General features: G+C 39.8%; 1 protein-coding gene across 3 annotated transcripts in view; it reads left to right on the top strand.

Moving 5' to 3' along the window:
• The window catches only part of SYNE2 (spectrin repeat containing nuclear envelope protein 2), a 156,149-nt gene that overhangs the window by 11,573 nt on the left and 129,785 nt on the right, over positions 1-14,791 (top strand). For all 3 annotated transcript variants that reach the window (XM_015630686.2, XM_015630685.2, XM_015630687.3), the window contains exons 6-18: positions 813-994; positions 2,616-2,812; positions 3,261-3,361; positions 4,073-4,174; positions 4,950-5,087; positions 5,897-6,061; positions 7,919-8,031; positions 8,733-8,889; positions 10,545-10,635; positions 10,782-10,969; positions 11,138-11,302; positions 12,544-12,717; positions 14,402-14,560. In XM_015630686.2, coding sequence (XP_015486172.1) covers positions 813-994; positions 2,616-2,812; positions 3,261-3,361; positions 4,073-4,174; positions 4,950-5,087; positions 5,897-6,061; positions 7,919-8,031; positions 8,733-8,889; positions 10,545-10,635; positions 10,782-10,969; positions 11,138-11,302; positions 12,544-12,717; positions 14,402-14,560 — 1,932 coding nt within the window. The remainder of the gene's footprint in view (positions 1-812; positions 995-2,615; positions 2,813-3,260; positions 3,362-4,072; positions 4,175-4,949; positions 5,088-5,896; positions 6,062-7,918; positions 8,032-8,732; positions 8,890-10,544; positions 10,636-10,781; positions 10,970-11,137; positions 11,303-12,543; positions 12,718-14,401; positions 14,561-14,791) is intronic.

Genomic DNA, 14,791 nt, shown 5'->3' with positions numbered 1-14,791 from the left:
CTCCTCAGTGCTGACTGTGCTTACAATGTACAATTCTTGTATCGCTATTTTTCAGTACCAACCCCTGAAATAACACAAAGGCTGTCACAGTCATGTTTCTTATACAGTAAGAGTGTGCATCTTGCATGGCATGAGGTTGTGGGGAGGTGTGGAAGCACAGGGCCTTGATTTAATCATCATGTAGGGCTGCAGAAGATGCTGGAACCAAGCTGGTGTCTAGGGAGAACCCAGCAGTGGAATAATGTAGGTGCACTCACTGGTGACTGGGGCTCAGCAGAGCACCAAGAATCAATGATTTCTAGCAGTATTTAGCCCATATTTTTCGTGGCAGAGGTAATTTGATGCCAAAGAGGCTTGTGCTGCTCATGGCCTGTGCAATTACCTTTTTACCTAAGCCAAGCTTCTCTGACCAGAAGAGATCTCTGAGGTCTATCAAGTAGATTTTCCTGCACTCTGAGTGAGCAGGCAAACTCTGACTATGTCTGCTACATGTCATTCTTGACAGAAATCTGCCATGGGCTGCTGTCACTGGATAGAGTAGAAATTGAGTAAGAAGGTCCCTTGATGTCATTGCTGGTACCCACAGCATAACACAGAAGTCTTTGGGTGAATACAAAAAAAAATCCTAAAGATGGGAATTCAGCATGAAATAGTTCAGACTGTGCAGATCAATTGTGGTTTGATTCTAGGGGACAGGGAAGCTGCTGTTACAGCTGTGATTGAGTCCTGTCTAATTCTCTGTGGTGTTCTGCCATTCATTCCTTGGTAATCTCTCAGTGAAGCCTCATTAAGTCTCCCATTTTCTCTGATAGATTGAAGAACTGGCCAGGACACTTGCCTGTACCTACAATCAGCCTTCACCTGATTGTTCAAGTGCCATTGACTCCTCTACAAAGGCAAGCAGACCAGCTAAAAAAAGTGCTAAAATTAAGGAACGGTGGAAGATGTCTGCTACAAAGGCTCTTTTGTTGTGGGCAAAAGAACAGTGTTCGCTGTAAGTTCCATCCAAGACTTAAAATTAGCACGCTACACTTTGTATTACTGCTTTCCTCTCTAAATGTGGTGATATTTCCCCCTGCTTTTTTGAGATGAGTCAGTGACAGTTCAGCAGAAAAACCTTTAACTTTCGCCTGTGGTTACCAGTACTTTTAATCAGGCCCAAAATGTTTTGATGTGAGCCCTTTAAATATAATAAAGTGAAGCTCATCTTACTAATTAAACACAACACTGCAATCTGAGTTGTTTGGCTTTTCTTTTTTAGGGGCTCCTCTGTGATAAGCCTAGTGAAATGTTTACGTGGTTTGCTTGTTCTAATCCTCATGGTTGGCGGTGATTCACAAAGTTTCAAGGATTTTTTTGATACTTCTTAATGAAAAATGTAGGATTTCTACGATTCCCACAACTCATGCTTTTCTGTCAAAACACTGCATGATCCCAAAGAAGGATGCTAATAATCCTGGTGGTCCTAGTCCCTCATTCTAAAAGATGTTTCCTTCTGCTTGATGGACTGATAGCACTGCTGCTTTCAGGGAGGGTGTTCACAGCACACAATCTAGAGCAAATACAGATATTTACATTTTCTTCTAGGGCTGCTGCTTCACTCCAGGATCTTTCAAATATGCTTTACAGTAGTGTTAGCTCTTCCTCCACAGCTCTTTGGGTTGTTTTATGTTATAATAAAATCCTACTAATATTCCATGTTATTAGTGGGAGATAAAGGCCTTCATCAGCACATCAGACACTTTCTGCCTATGGAATGACACTGAAGTTTGCCCTCTAGCTGTGTTTTATCAGAAGATTAATTGGGACATCAAAACCAGCTCTTTGTTTATGTTATTTTCCTCTTTCTTTTGACTGATTTTCAGCAGTATTGCTGTCTGGTTTGCAGTATCATTTCTGAACTTGTCATTATGTTGAAATATTTTCTTACCAGTGAATCCTATAGTTTTTGGTAAAGAAACAAATCTTGTAGGACTTGGCCCATTGTTTTGTGACTAAATTTGATCACCTGAAACCCCCCATCTTTTCCATGCTGTAACATGCTCATAACATACAGGCTGTTTTTAGAAAGTTGTCCCAGAATTCACTGTGGCCTGCATGGCTGGGCACCTCACAGCACTGCTCAGGCTGTGAACATTAATAAAAGATGATCTAAAGACACCAAGCTAATTAAGAGAAAAATAAATACTTTTTGTTGCACTTATACATAGCTTTTAAGATTTGGATTTTCTAAAATGCCAGTTCTTGGTGTCCTTACATGTTCTGCAGTGCTTTTCTTGTTGTTTTCCACCCCATAGAATGCATAGGTGTTGAGCACAAATCAACATATTTTTATGATATTTAGAAAGGATTTGGATCTGCAAGGCTTTATCTTCAGAATGCAGTAGAAGACAAAAAGAAATAATAATTTCGTAAAAACAGTGTAAAAATAAGTAATTGCAATTGGTTATACTGGCTGTGTTGTTGTCTGACTTGTGCAGAAGTTCAGTGGCAAGGTGCTTTTTGATTTGGTTCACACTCCATTTTACTGAATTTATATTCTGTTTCTAAAGTTATACTTAAAACCTGTTTCTTCAGATGTTCTAACATTTTGTTTCCACTCATTTCTGGGATAGGCATGGCTCTGTCAGTATCACTGATTTCAAGTCCAGCTGGCGAAGTGGACTGGCCTTTTTAGCCATCATCCAAACTTTGAGGCCAGGTCTGGTTGATCTGGAGAAGGCAAAAGTGAGAAGCAATAAAGAAAACCTGAAAGAGGCTTTCAAAATTGCAGAAGTGGAGCTGAACATCCCACGGCTTCTGGAACCTGAAGGTAAATGATCAGCTTTTAAAAAAATCTTTGTTATTAGGGGTGAGATTCATGTAATCTCTAAGAGTGTGCTTAAGTTTGAAATGGAACATTGATGTTTGTTGTAATGCTCAAACCTGAGGTTCATTATTTTATAACATCAGCTTTACTTAGGGACTGTAGGATTTTTGAACTGGCAACAATTGCAGGAGCAACATGCAGAATAAAGGATATGGAACTTTCCTGTTCACGGGAGAAACTTTTTCATTACTTAATCATGTTCTATTAAAATATTCCCAAGGGAAAAAAATGTTCATTACATATTAATTTCTGTCAATGGCATGTTAAGTGAGCTGTTGCAAAATAAACATGTTTCTGGTAATGTGTTTTAATAACTGCAGCATAGTGTGTAATTATGTGATCAGGCCTAGAAGGCTGCATAATTATGTAAATGGTGTATTGGCTCTCGTAGATGTTGACGTTGTGAATCCGGATGAAAAATCAATCATGACTTACGTGGCTCAGTTTTTGCAATACTCCAAGAATTTGCCTGAGTCTGAAGAAGACATGCAGGTATGTTGTGTGGGTTATCACTGAGGCATTTTTAAATTATTGTGCTTTCTTTGCCCAGTTTATATCTGAGTCAGTAACACATTGTAGATCCTCTGATTCTGCTACTGACAAGACTGAGTTGGGTTGAACCTTCTGATGCTCCTGCGTGGTAGAAAAAACTCCATGTTACAGATTTTTGATGGTCATACAGGTGGAATTGCTGTGCAGGTTGTTTTGTTTTCATTTAACTATTGCAGAGGACATATTCAAGCTTTGTTGTCTTCGTATGTGTAAACATTGGAGAGACAGAAAGATTTGCAGATGCACAGAAAAACCAGCTTTAAATTTAACAGCTGACATAGAAAGTGGACAGAAGTTGCCTCTGACAGATTATACTCAGCAGAAACCCACATTTGCTATTGTCTATATTCTCTTATGAGAGCTTAGTTGGTTACCCACATATCTCCATACTGATAATCTCCTTTCAGTAGAGCTGCAATCAGGTCTTTTTTATGTCTTCCTATATCCAGGTGCCAGGTTTAAAACTTTGTCCCTGCAATGTAATAGTGCCCGAGTCAAAATTCATCAGGTTCCCCAGGAATAATTATTTGTTTTTCAATAGCTTTGAATGGACTTTATCATATCCTCAATGTGTGTTGTTTTATGGCACAATGTAAATTAAAAACAATGCTTGAAAAATGGAAAAATGCAATTTTCTGCTTTAATTACCAGGAGAAAGTAAGAGAGGCCATGGGCTGGTTGGCTGCACAGGAGAAGAAGTTAGCAAAGCTGCTGGTCGAAACAGAAAATGAAGCATATTACCAGAAGTACAAAGTAAGTTGCATTTCATATTTCATAAGTTCATATTCATATTTCTGTGAAAAATAATCTATTTCTGAATGTTTTTAATATTTTAGAATTTTAGTATTTTTCATCTTCATTGCCTAAGCTGAAGTGTTAAATAAGTTTCTAAAGAAAACTTAGAAACCTGACAATGAAATTTTTAAATGCACTCTTAAGATTGAAGGAAAGGTAGGCTAAAATTCTCTCTGTTATGAAAAAGAGATATGCTATTTTGTTTTTGAGCAGAGTTTTTGGAAAGAGTAAAGGAGTGTCTTAATTGACATAGTTGAAGACTTGGACAAGATTCATGCACGTAGGCCCTTCACAGAGTTACTTTTGCTATTTCTGTGCTAATTACAGCAGTAGGTTTTACCCTGGTAATGTTGTAGAGGAGTAGTTGAATTGCTGACTGTAGGTTGTGCTGAAGCAAAGTTTCCTTTGGCTTATATTGTAGCCAGAGTTTGTAATAAAGTGGCCCATGGGGATCTGTCAGAGGAGGAATTTTCCCTTTCTCTTGCTGGGAGGGGGGAACTGTGTTCACCCTGCACTGACATTATGTTAAATACAGACTTAGGGAATGGCACCTATAATTTCAGACCCAAATACTGCCTGGAGACAAGAATGCCTCTTGTTATCTTGCCTTTGCATGCATCACACCCTTTGAAGTTAATGGAACTCATACCCAAAGTGTGTTCAAAGGCAGGACTTGGCTCCGTGAGCTTCCATCTGACGTCTTCTGTGAATTATTCTTCTATTTTATCCCTAGGAAATGATGTCATTTATGGAAACATTTAACCAAGAGAAAATCCCCTTTATGCCTGTGTTGTCATCAAAAAGAGGTGAAGCTGAGCTGAGTGAAGACCAGCAGCAGATGAGGAAAGAGTGGGATAAAGTGGTCGCTCAGGTCAGAGGCATTTCTCGCTCACCCCATTACCAGCATGAGCGTGTGGGATGGATGAAGAAGCCTGAGTCTATCCCAGGAACTCATACTTGGAAAAGTGGGGAGATCATGCTTTATTTGGAATGATAAAAGAGGTTTGAGCCTGAAGTCTGGACAGTCTGGGTGGCATTCAGTGCCCAAGAGGAGGCAGAAGGTGACTGTGTGTTACCCTTCTGCCTCCTGAGCCTCAAGACTGAAACATCCCTGGAAAATGCCCTACATCTGATTATCTTAGAGCACTCTTCTGAGCAAAGTTTTTAGCCTGTTTGTGCTTAAAAGGTTATTTTGAGACATAATTATGTGCTCAGAGCACAGATACTGATCTAGTGGGGTTGGTCAGTGCTTTTCAGTGAGATCAGTTGTGTTGGCTCGAACTGGGATGTGTTAGGGCCATGCTGGGAATTACTGTTTTTGGAAGAGATGTTCCCCTGTCAGCCCCACAACAGAAAGCTGTTCATCTCTCCTTCCCCCACTATTTTTGCAACTAGTTCAGTATAAATCTTCCTGTTGCTGGGCCTTGGGATGGTCACCAGCCAAGGACAGAAATGCCAAATTCTCTGTGGTGCAGAGGTTATGGGCTGGGGGCAAACCTGGGTTTGAGGTAAAGAGGGATGATTTTAGCTGACTTCTCTGAAAGCTCTTGTTTTTTTGAACAGTGACAGGCATGAGGGAGTGGGTTCCTGGGATGTCTCAAGCACCAGCTTATATCAACATTTTGGAGATAGGAAGAAGATAATAGTGAGAGATTTAATCCACTTGTTCTCCTTTTAAAGATTAATGAGTGGAAAGTGAAGCTGGACCAGATGTTGCCCTCCCCTCTGGATAGCATTGAGGCTTGGCTCCAGGAGGTGGAACGTCTGCAGGCAGAAGATTTGCCTGATCTGCAGGACCCGTTCAAAGCAATGTCTGTCTTCAGAGAAATAATTGTAATATTTAAGGTATGCTGATCACAAATGAAATTTGACCTGGCAAAGCACTTGTTATGGAATTGCCGTTTGACATTTTGGGAAGTGGTGTGCATATGTTTGTCTTCTGAAGATGAAAAGCTCTTCTGAACATACCTTTGAAGAATTATGAGTTTAATTAAATAACTGTATGGGTCTATAAGGCAGGTTTCAGATTTCACTGGGGTGAGATTAAATTTGAGTACTGCCTGAATGAGTAAATTATGCTGTTCTTTTTTATGTGGTTCCTGCAACTTGCTTGTTTGTTAAGTAATAACACAGGATAATTGCATCTTTATCTTTAAATCTATGCTTAATGCATACCTATTTAGAAAAGCACTTGAGCTTAAGGTTACATTCCAGGGAGTTGAAGAAGTTTGTGTGTTTAAAGTTAAATAGTTCAAGAAGTTTGTGTGTTTAAAGTTAAATATTTACTGAATCACTCTATAGTTCCATTCAAGGCAAGGGTATTTTGATACCTTGGTACCATGCAAGTTATTTATTCTGATCTTCAAATATTTGCACAGATAATAGTTTACACATCCTTTTGTGTTTGAAAGTTCTGAAGGAGTATATATGTTGATGCCTGACTGGTGATCATAATGCCATTTTTGGGTTTTTTATAAACAGGTTTGCTGGTTTTGTGACATTGTCCTTAAAGAGGATTTGAAAGAATGGGCAGTGGAGGTTCTTGCAAGTGGCTTAATAACATCACTCTTTTGTACATTTCTAGCCAGGTCCTGCTATGAGAGATGGCTTTTTAACTGGTAACAGCTTTGTCAGTCTTTAGCCACTCAATCTAAGACTTTTATTGTGCAACCTAAGTACTTAAAGCATTTTTAAGAATACGATAGAGAGACTGATGTAATTTCTTACGTCATTTCTTTTTACCCATTAAACATATAGATAAAATCATTGCTTTGCTTCAAAAGAAGAAACACATTAATGCTTAATTCCTGCCAAATTCACTTTTCTTGATGGGAAGACATCCTGCTGAGAATTTTTTCCCCTTTTAGTACGTTGTGTGTAGGGATCATATTGGCAAGGTGGTACCTTATAATGCAAATTTTACTTAAGATCTAGGAAATTATCCACCAATACTCATAACTGTCTGACTGATACAGTGTTAAGATTACAAAATCTGGTGTTAAACATCTATTTTTGTGGATAAGGGCTGTCCCAGGATTTAGCCATTTCCATTAATGTGCTTTGTGGCAGATTTTATAACATAGAAATGAACTTGTAGTTTTTTTTTAGTATGCCACTGAGAAATAGGCTTTTCTTCTGTGCAATAAATTTTATGTTTCATTTTCAGGTAGGAAATTTGGTGCTGAGACAAATGCCTGTAAAGTATTCCCCAACCGTGGGACACTGGGCATTGAATGGTTACTTTGATACCCTGTCAGCCTGGTGTTAGACACAAATTTATTGACCCAAATGAACTATAGAACAGGGGACATAATAGATTTATTCAACAAATTTTGCTGTCAGCCTTTGCTAAGGGATAGCAGAGAACAATTTAATACCCTGAAGCTGTTACAATGATGCTTTTTTCTCCTAAAGTGATTGTGAAAGTGCAGAAAAACTGATACCAGCAGTAATGTAAGGTCGTGGTCCTTATATTTAAGTAGATGCACAGTGATAGGAGAAATCAGGTAATATAGCACTAAATATGCACTTTAGAAGGTGATCAGGTAAGTACTTTTATTGCACTTTAATAAGTAAAGACACTGGGAGATTGTCTTGTGCTGACTAGTTCTTAATAGCTCTTTCCCTAATGGCAGGTGAGTTGGAGATCCCAGATGAAATTTAGATCAAAATGAGTGGCTTACTGTGTCTTGTTCTCCCCAGGGCTTGATGGATTGTTTTGATTCTCACTTGGACACCCTTCAGTCGTTTAAGAATGAAGATGAGAAGAATATGCCACTAGTCGTGCCTGAAAAATTAGAGGAAATGAAAAGAAGGTTGTGCTCAAATTCCCTCTACTTCATGTTGTATTTTAGCTCTGCAATTACTTGCTCTGCTATTCTGAACAAAGCACATAATTTATCCATGCCTTGAAAAAAAAAGAGCACTTTTAACCTAAGCACAGGCTGACTGTCAAGTTGAGCAGGCAGGGATCTCTCATTGGTCTAATGAATGTTTAATTATGTGTACAGAACTCATTAAGAGGACCTTTTCAGATGCCCTTTGCTAGTGGGGATAGGAGACAACCACTAGGGATAGGAAACTTGAATATTTTCAATGTAAAAATTTCCCTAGTGGCAGGGATTCTCTAAACTTTTATTTCCAGCATTAAAAATCACTGTGATCTATAGCTTGTGTGACTCCAAATATCTGTTGGAGGATATTAAAAAAAACCAAAAAATAGTGAATCTGTATCCATAATACATAATACCTGAGATGCTTTGACATACAAGTGGCAGATGCCCCTTATCTGGGCATTTGAGGTTTTTCATACATGGAGCAAGACGACATTGACTGCTCAATTGTTGCTGTTTAGAAAAAATGGACTGTTGCTATCTTAGAACTTAATTCCCATCATAACAAAAAAAATGTTTACATACATGTAATCTTAATTTTTTTAGGATAAAGTCCTTATACAATAATACCTTGTATGTCCAATGGTTTTGAATAAACTTTTGGAACTATTGTCTGTTTGCAGATGTAGCAATATTCGTTCCACAAACCCCAGCACTTTTCTTGAATACCACTATGGCCTGTGCTCAGCCATTGCCAATGAGGTGAAGTTAAAGCTAAATATTTGGGATGTGAAATATGGGGCAAAAGAGTCCGTGGAGTCACTGCTGGAAAATTGGAATGTAAGTTTCAGAGACACGTATGACACCCTGATGGTAATTCTTTCCCAGCCTCTTTGATTCAATCTTATGTCTTTGTCATCTGAAGATATTATAGCTGGTAGAAGCATGGTGGACTGGTGAAATCTCAGATTTATTCAAAGAGGGGCAGGTAGACTTCCCTAGAAGCTTTTCTTGCCCCCAGCATCTTCCATTTTGCTATGAATTAGAGTTCTTTCTTCAGTTTGGAGAAGTAATGCAAGCCATGACTGATTTTCTCTTTGCGTGTTTTTATTCTTTCTTGTGAAGATTTCTTTCTTTCTAGACTGTTTATAGAGCCAGCTGTAGCAGCCCTTCCCTTGCTCCAATCCATAGAACCCTCTCTGGAGTAGTTCAATAGTTGTTTTCTTCAAAACCAACCATTATTCCCATTGCTGCCTCTTCCTTTTCCCAGCTCCTTTACCTCCTTATGCTTCATGGTGAATATGAATTGTCTTGTTCTTTTACATCTTAAGCTTAGCTCAGTTTCTGGACTCAAGTTATGAAGCTGATGTCACTGTAGCCTTTTAGGAGGAAATGGAGTTCCCAACCCCAAATTTGGATACTGCATCAGGAGGAGAGGCAGAGGTTAAAATGCTGATGCCTCCAGTTTTTCCCCATCTCGAGTTAGTGGGATTCCTTTTGAATTCCATCTTAGTGGACTTTCTCAGAGGATTCTCAGACTGGCAAATCCATAGTTAAATTAGTGGGAATTTCACCAGGCTCAGTACTGTGGAAGGAGGCAACAATAGGTTGTATAAAATAGCAGTTTGCCTAAGCAGTGTCAACCTCACCCTGTAGTGAGATGGTCGTGCAGAGTTAATCTGTACTGAGTTTGTTGGTTCAGTTGGTTTCATAAATACTTATTATCATGTTATTCTGGAGCTGTGGTTCATGGTCTTGCTCAAGCTGAGAGAATGCAGAGCTTTCCCAGGGAGTTTAGGGCTTGCTGCTGGTTACTTTCTGGTCCCATGATGTGAAGTCCTGCCTGAGTGGTGATGTGGTGGCCCAGGCTTGTCACAGCCACAGGGGAGGTTTTTTTGTGGCCTGCTGGGTAGGACATTTGTAGGAGGGGACAGTGCTGGAGTGAGATCAGCTCAGACAGAGAGGGGCTGATGGTTGACCCTCATTCCCTATGCACACACAAGTCTCCTCCTCTGCTCCCATTTCTTCTTTCATCCTCTCCATCCCCCGTTTGTCCTGATCTGTGTCAGAAACAAGGCACACCAATATTTCTGTGCATTCAGGGAAAACCACCTTTTGCTTTCATCACTTTTTTGATTTATGTGACTAAATTCTGCCTGATTTGTTCTAGATGCCATTTCTTAGTATTGCCCTGGGGCTGTAACTTTTTGAAACAAGCAGTCCTGACTCATGCAGGGCTGTGGCTCAGGCAGTGGCATTCAGGTATTCATATTTCTATTTACTTTACTCTCTGCACAAGCAGAATAAAAGAACAGGTCTGTTTCAGACTAAAGGGTGCAGCTGAGTTGCTGGGTGGGCTTTGCTCAGTTTACATTAAGCCTGTAGGTTTTAGGCTCATATTAAAAAAGAAAAAAAAAAGTGTCCCAAGCTGTATTTCTTACCCAGTTTTATGTTATTCAGTGTTACCCATATAACTTGCTTTCCACTTTTGGCAGAATTTCATTGAAGAAAAGAAACTTGAAAAACAACTAGACACTGCTACTCAAATCTGTGAAGACTTGAAAAATATAAATGGTCCTGACTTGGGTAAGCTCATGCACAAAAGTTGAATGAAGATCTCCACTTTGAACTGATGTGCTGCCACCAGTTTTAATTCCATGTAAATGGTGCTTATGTTTAATTAATATTTCTGTTTCCAAATGTATAACAATAATCCCTATTCCACATCCTAGCTGGAGATCCTCAAGAAATCAGCAAACTTTTGAAGACAGTGGAGTCAAAGATTTCTACGTGCAAAGAGTACATTTCCAGTGTAAACACCACCCTACAGAAAGTGCTGTCCTCTTGGAGTAATTACACAGAAAACATCCACTTACTAAAGACATGGCTGGAAGGAAACAGAAATGAGGATCCAAAAGAGGTACATGGTTGGATTTCTCTTTGCTTGACAAACAGAGATACTTTGAAGCCTCCTGGAAGAAAACCATTAAATCTTCCAGTGGCTGCTGTTGTTGTTTTTCTGCTTTTCATTTTGGAAATAAATGTTTGACAGGGTTCTGCTTTAATTGATTTCAATTCCTCTGTCTAGATCCCTGCTGAGATCCTAGCAAAGAGGAATTCAATTCATGGTTCCCTAAATGAAGCTGGAAACCATCTCATTGAAGTCAGCAAAGAGCAAGTTGGATCAAATATTGCCAAAGAGCTGAAGAAGCTGAACAGGAGATGGGCAAAGTTCATCAAGAAGACACACTTTGTGAGTTACAAGTTACTATTACTTTTTGCCATGCAGCCTTCAAAGCCGTATTTTCTAGGCTTACCAGCTTGCTAATCAGAGATTGATCAATCTTTCAGTCAACTCAAGGCTGGCAGTTTTAAAGCTTCAGGAACAGAGAGTGCACAGCAGCATCCCATACTTTAGTCTTTGTGATTCAGTTAAATTCTCATTATAACAGGATGGAAAATGTTCAATTTTTAAATTGAAATCTCAAAACCACTTATAAAAGGAAATCTTATTGCAGAATAAAGCTCTTAATTCAGTGCTAGGAGTGGAAGAAATCAATTTAGTCTGTGCTATATTTTTACAGTCTCTGTCTTAGCTGGTAGAAAGTAATTATTGCTGCATAGATATTGCTAAGGTTGTGCAACTTTTCACCAGCTCACTTGACAGGTTTTTAGGCTGCTGTAAATCCCTATACAACTTGCCTAATGTTATACATATTACATTTCCTAGAATGCTTTCACAAGAATGACATTTTTATTCTGCCTGGGAATATTAGAACTCTTAATTTTCTGAGTTGAGCCTTTCATTGACATTTATTAAAGGTACTGCTGTGACAGTAAACGGTGGCAAAAAATTACTACTACATTTTTATAGGAGATGAGCTTAGTGAGAATGCAGTATAATCAAAAGGTGAGGGAAATCCAGAGTTTGCTAGAAAAACCCTTAATAAAAGACTCTTCAAAGAAAAATATTGAGGTATCAGAACAAAGGTGCAAGAAGCCTGTCTAAGGTCTTAAGGACTTCCTGAGTTATTTTTGTGGCATTGCTTTGGACAGTATGCCTATCATATATATTACATTTATTTTTTGATATCAAATGCCTGAGCTGTGGCCTGTGACTGCCAGTACCATTAAACTGTCAGCATGGTTCCTGATCTTGATTTGACCAACACCAGCTGCTGTTCTCTTGGACAATTCCCTGGTGTGGGCTGGGGGATGCTGCAGCTCAGGAGTTTTCTCCGTAGTAGTGTGGCTGCTTACAGGGGAGGGGACCAGGAGACAGCCCATATGGGCACAGGTTGTGCTGTCCCACCTGCCCTCAGGGCTGAGGAACTGAGCCTCACAAGGTTTATTTCCCAATATGTTTGGCATTTATTTCTCCTTTGCTCCCTTTTGAGTTCTAAAGCTGGGAAGTGACCCAAGTGGTGACTGTGTTGGAGGAGGGCAGTGGGGAGATGATGGGAGGGATCATCTTACCCTGCTCTTTGTTGATAGCTTGGAGAAGAGAGCACAAATGCTGCTGAAAAGACCACGGACCTTCCAGGGAGCCTGGAGAAAATTGAAGAGCTCCTTGGAGGGGTGGACAGCTGGGCAGCAGAGATGGGACGAGTGCTTAGCAAGATCAGTCACCAGGAGCCTGTGGAACCTAAGACGGAGGAGCATTTGCAGGTGAAAATGCTGCTTAAAATACTTGTTCCTCAGATTGTCATCTTGCAGCACGAATTTGTGGCCTTGTTGTTGTTTCTCAGGATCACTCCCAGATGAGCTGTGAGTGAATCTTCCACCTTCAGTGTGTCCAGATGACAAGCAGGTGCCAATGGAATGCTGTTGGTGTCACTGATCAGCAGCTTGTTCTCGAGTGATATTAATTACTGCTGTCCAGCACAGCACTTGGAGCAGACTAGAACTCTGCAAGTTGCCAATTTGAGTAGTTTCCTTGGTCATACAGGACTTTTATCATCTACCCTCCAGTGTAGGGACGGGGTTTGGGATACCTTGGCTGTATTCAACGCGTACCCATCAAAAACTGGGATACTTGAAGTATTTTCAGCAGCACATGGGGTAATTTGGGAATCTCATCTTATAGACAGGGGTTCTAAATATCCACAAAGAGCACAAATCTATTTCTAGCAAGAAATTCCACTAGTCACTGTTGTTTCCCATGTCTCTCTGCCTGGGTTTACCCTCAGCTCCCAGCAGATGGCAGGTGAAAATCTGTCTATATAACTCAGCAGCTTCAATACAAAGTGTGATTTATTTTCTTCAACTGCCAGTGAAGGTGAGACAGAACAAAGATGCCAAGCTTTGCACTGGAAAGTTGAAGCACTGTCTTATGTTGCCTTTACTGCTTCTGCAGTAGGGCCTGTGTAACTTAATGGTGGAAGGTGACCACTAGAAGGAGGTTTCATTGAAACTCCTTTGTTTAACTGCTGTAAACAAACAGAAATACTGTTTATTTCATTTAATCTACATACAATAACTGTGCACCAGAATCACTGTTAGTTTCCTGTTGCTTTGTGCCTTCTTGCACAGTGTTTAGCTGACAGATTTGGGAGTGTGAGAGACAAAAAGGATCTGTTCATCTTTTTGTAATCACAGGCATGTGTTTATAAAACAAACCTCATTTTGCAGTGTGACTCTAGTTTGTTAAAAAATCATGGAGTAACAAAGGACACCCTGAATTACAGCCTCTAAACATGTGGCTGGTGTTGTATCTCCATGTCTGGGGGCAGGAGAGTGAGTACCTGCAGTACAGTAGGTCAAGATCCAGAAGAAATCTCTGATTATCATTAGGAGAATGCTAATTGGCAACTTCAAACAGGAGACATGTGTTGAATATTCATAGATCAAAACAACTCTAATAATGACTTTTCATGATAAATATTCAAACATGGCACACTACTCCTGCATGCAGAACACCCAGCTGCTTTCTGCCTTGCAGTACTGAATGCCACAAGAAAATCTGAGCCTCGGTATGTGCTCGCTTTTGGATGACTTCGTGGTCAGATGATGCATATCCAAATGTGTGGTTTCATTTGGGAAGCTGTTTGGATGGGAGAGCACGTTTTAAAAGCACATCTAATCAGCTCTGTGGCAAAGACATGGGAGGTGTTGCACTGAAAGAAAGAAATTGCTTCAGCAAACAGAATCCCCTGTGGATGGCAGCAAATTTCTTTCTCACCACACAGAGATTTATTTTACAGTGCAGTACCCTGGCCATAACTGGAATATAAGGCTTTCCTTTACCAAGTATCGACCATCCACGATCAAGGCTGGCTTTTTCACTCAGTTTGTTTAAACAAAAAGACAAATAAACACTTATAAAGGCTTCTAATGCTTTTTGTTCAACCAGGGTTTGGCTGCAAGAGGATCCTCATGCCAAGACCAGATTGTGGCAGCAGAAGAGATATTGCAATCCCTGATGCAGAATGTTTCAAGTCAGGTGTTTCAGCAGCATTCTTGCACCACTGGGCTGGAGGCACGAATTAAAGAAGCCAGAGACAAAGTAGAGGTACTTGTTTATAAGCACACAGATAACTCTAATTTTAGCATTATGGAATAAGGAAGACTCTTGTCAGTCAAGTAAAATAGAAAAGGTTCTGTACTTTTGCAATCAGTCTCCCAGACTCTTGTCAGGGCAAAACCTGGAACATCTTTGAGATCAGTATCTCAACTTGAAAAACTTGAGTGATGTTATGAAGCAATAACTTTATCTAATTACTGATAATTAGATGGGTGTGTT

Source organism: Parus major, chromosome 5 (assembly GCF_001522545.3).
Source record: "Parus major isolate Abel chromosome 5, Parus_major1.1, whole genome shotgun sequence".
In the NCBI taxonomy this organism is placed as follows: Eukaryota; Metazoa; Chordata; class Aves; order Passeriformes; family Paridae; genus Parus; species Parus major.
The sequence above is the reverse complement of the archived record's forward strand: the minus strand, read 5'-3'. Positions and strand labels throughout refer to the sequence as shown.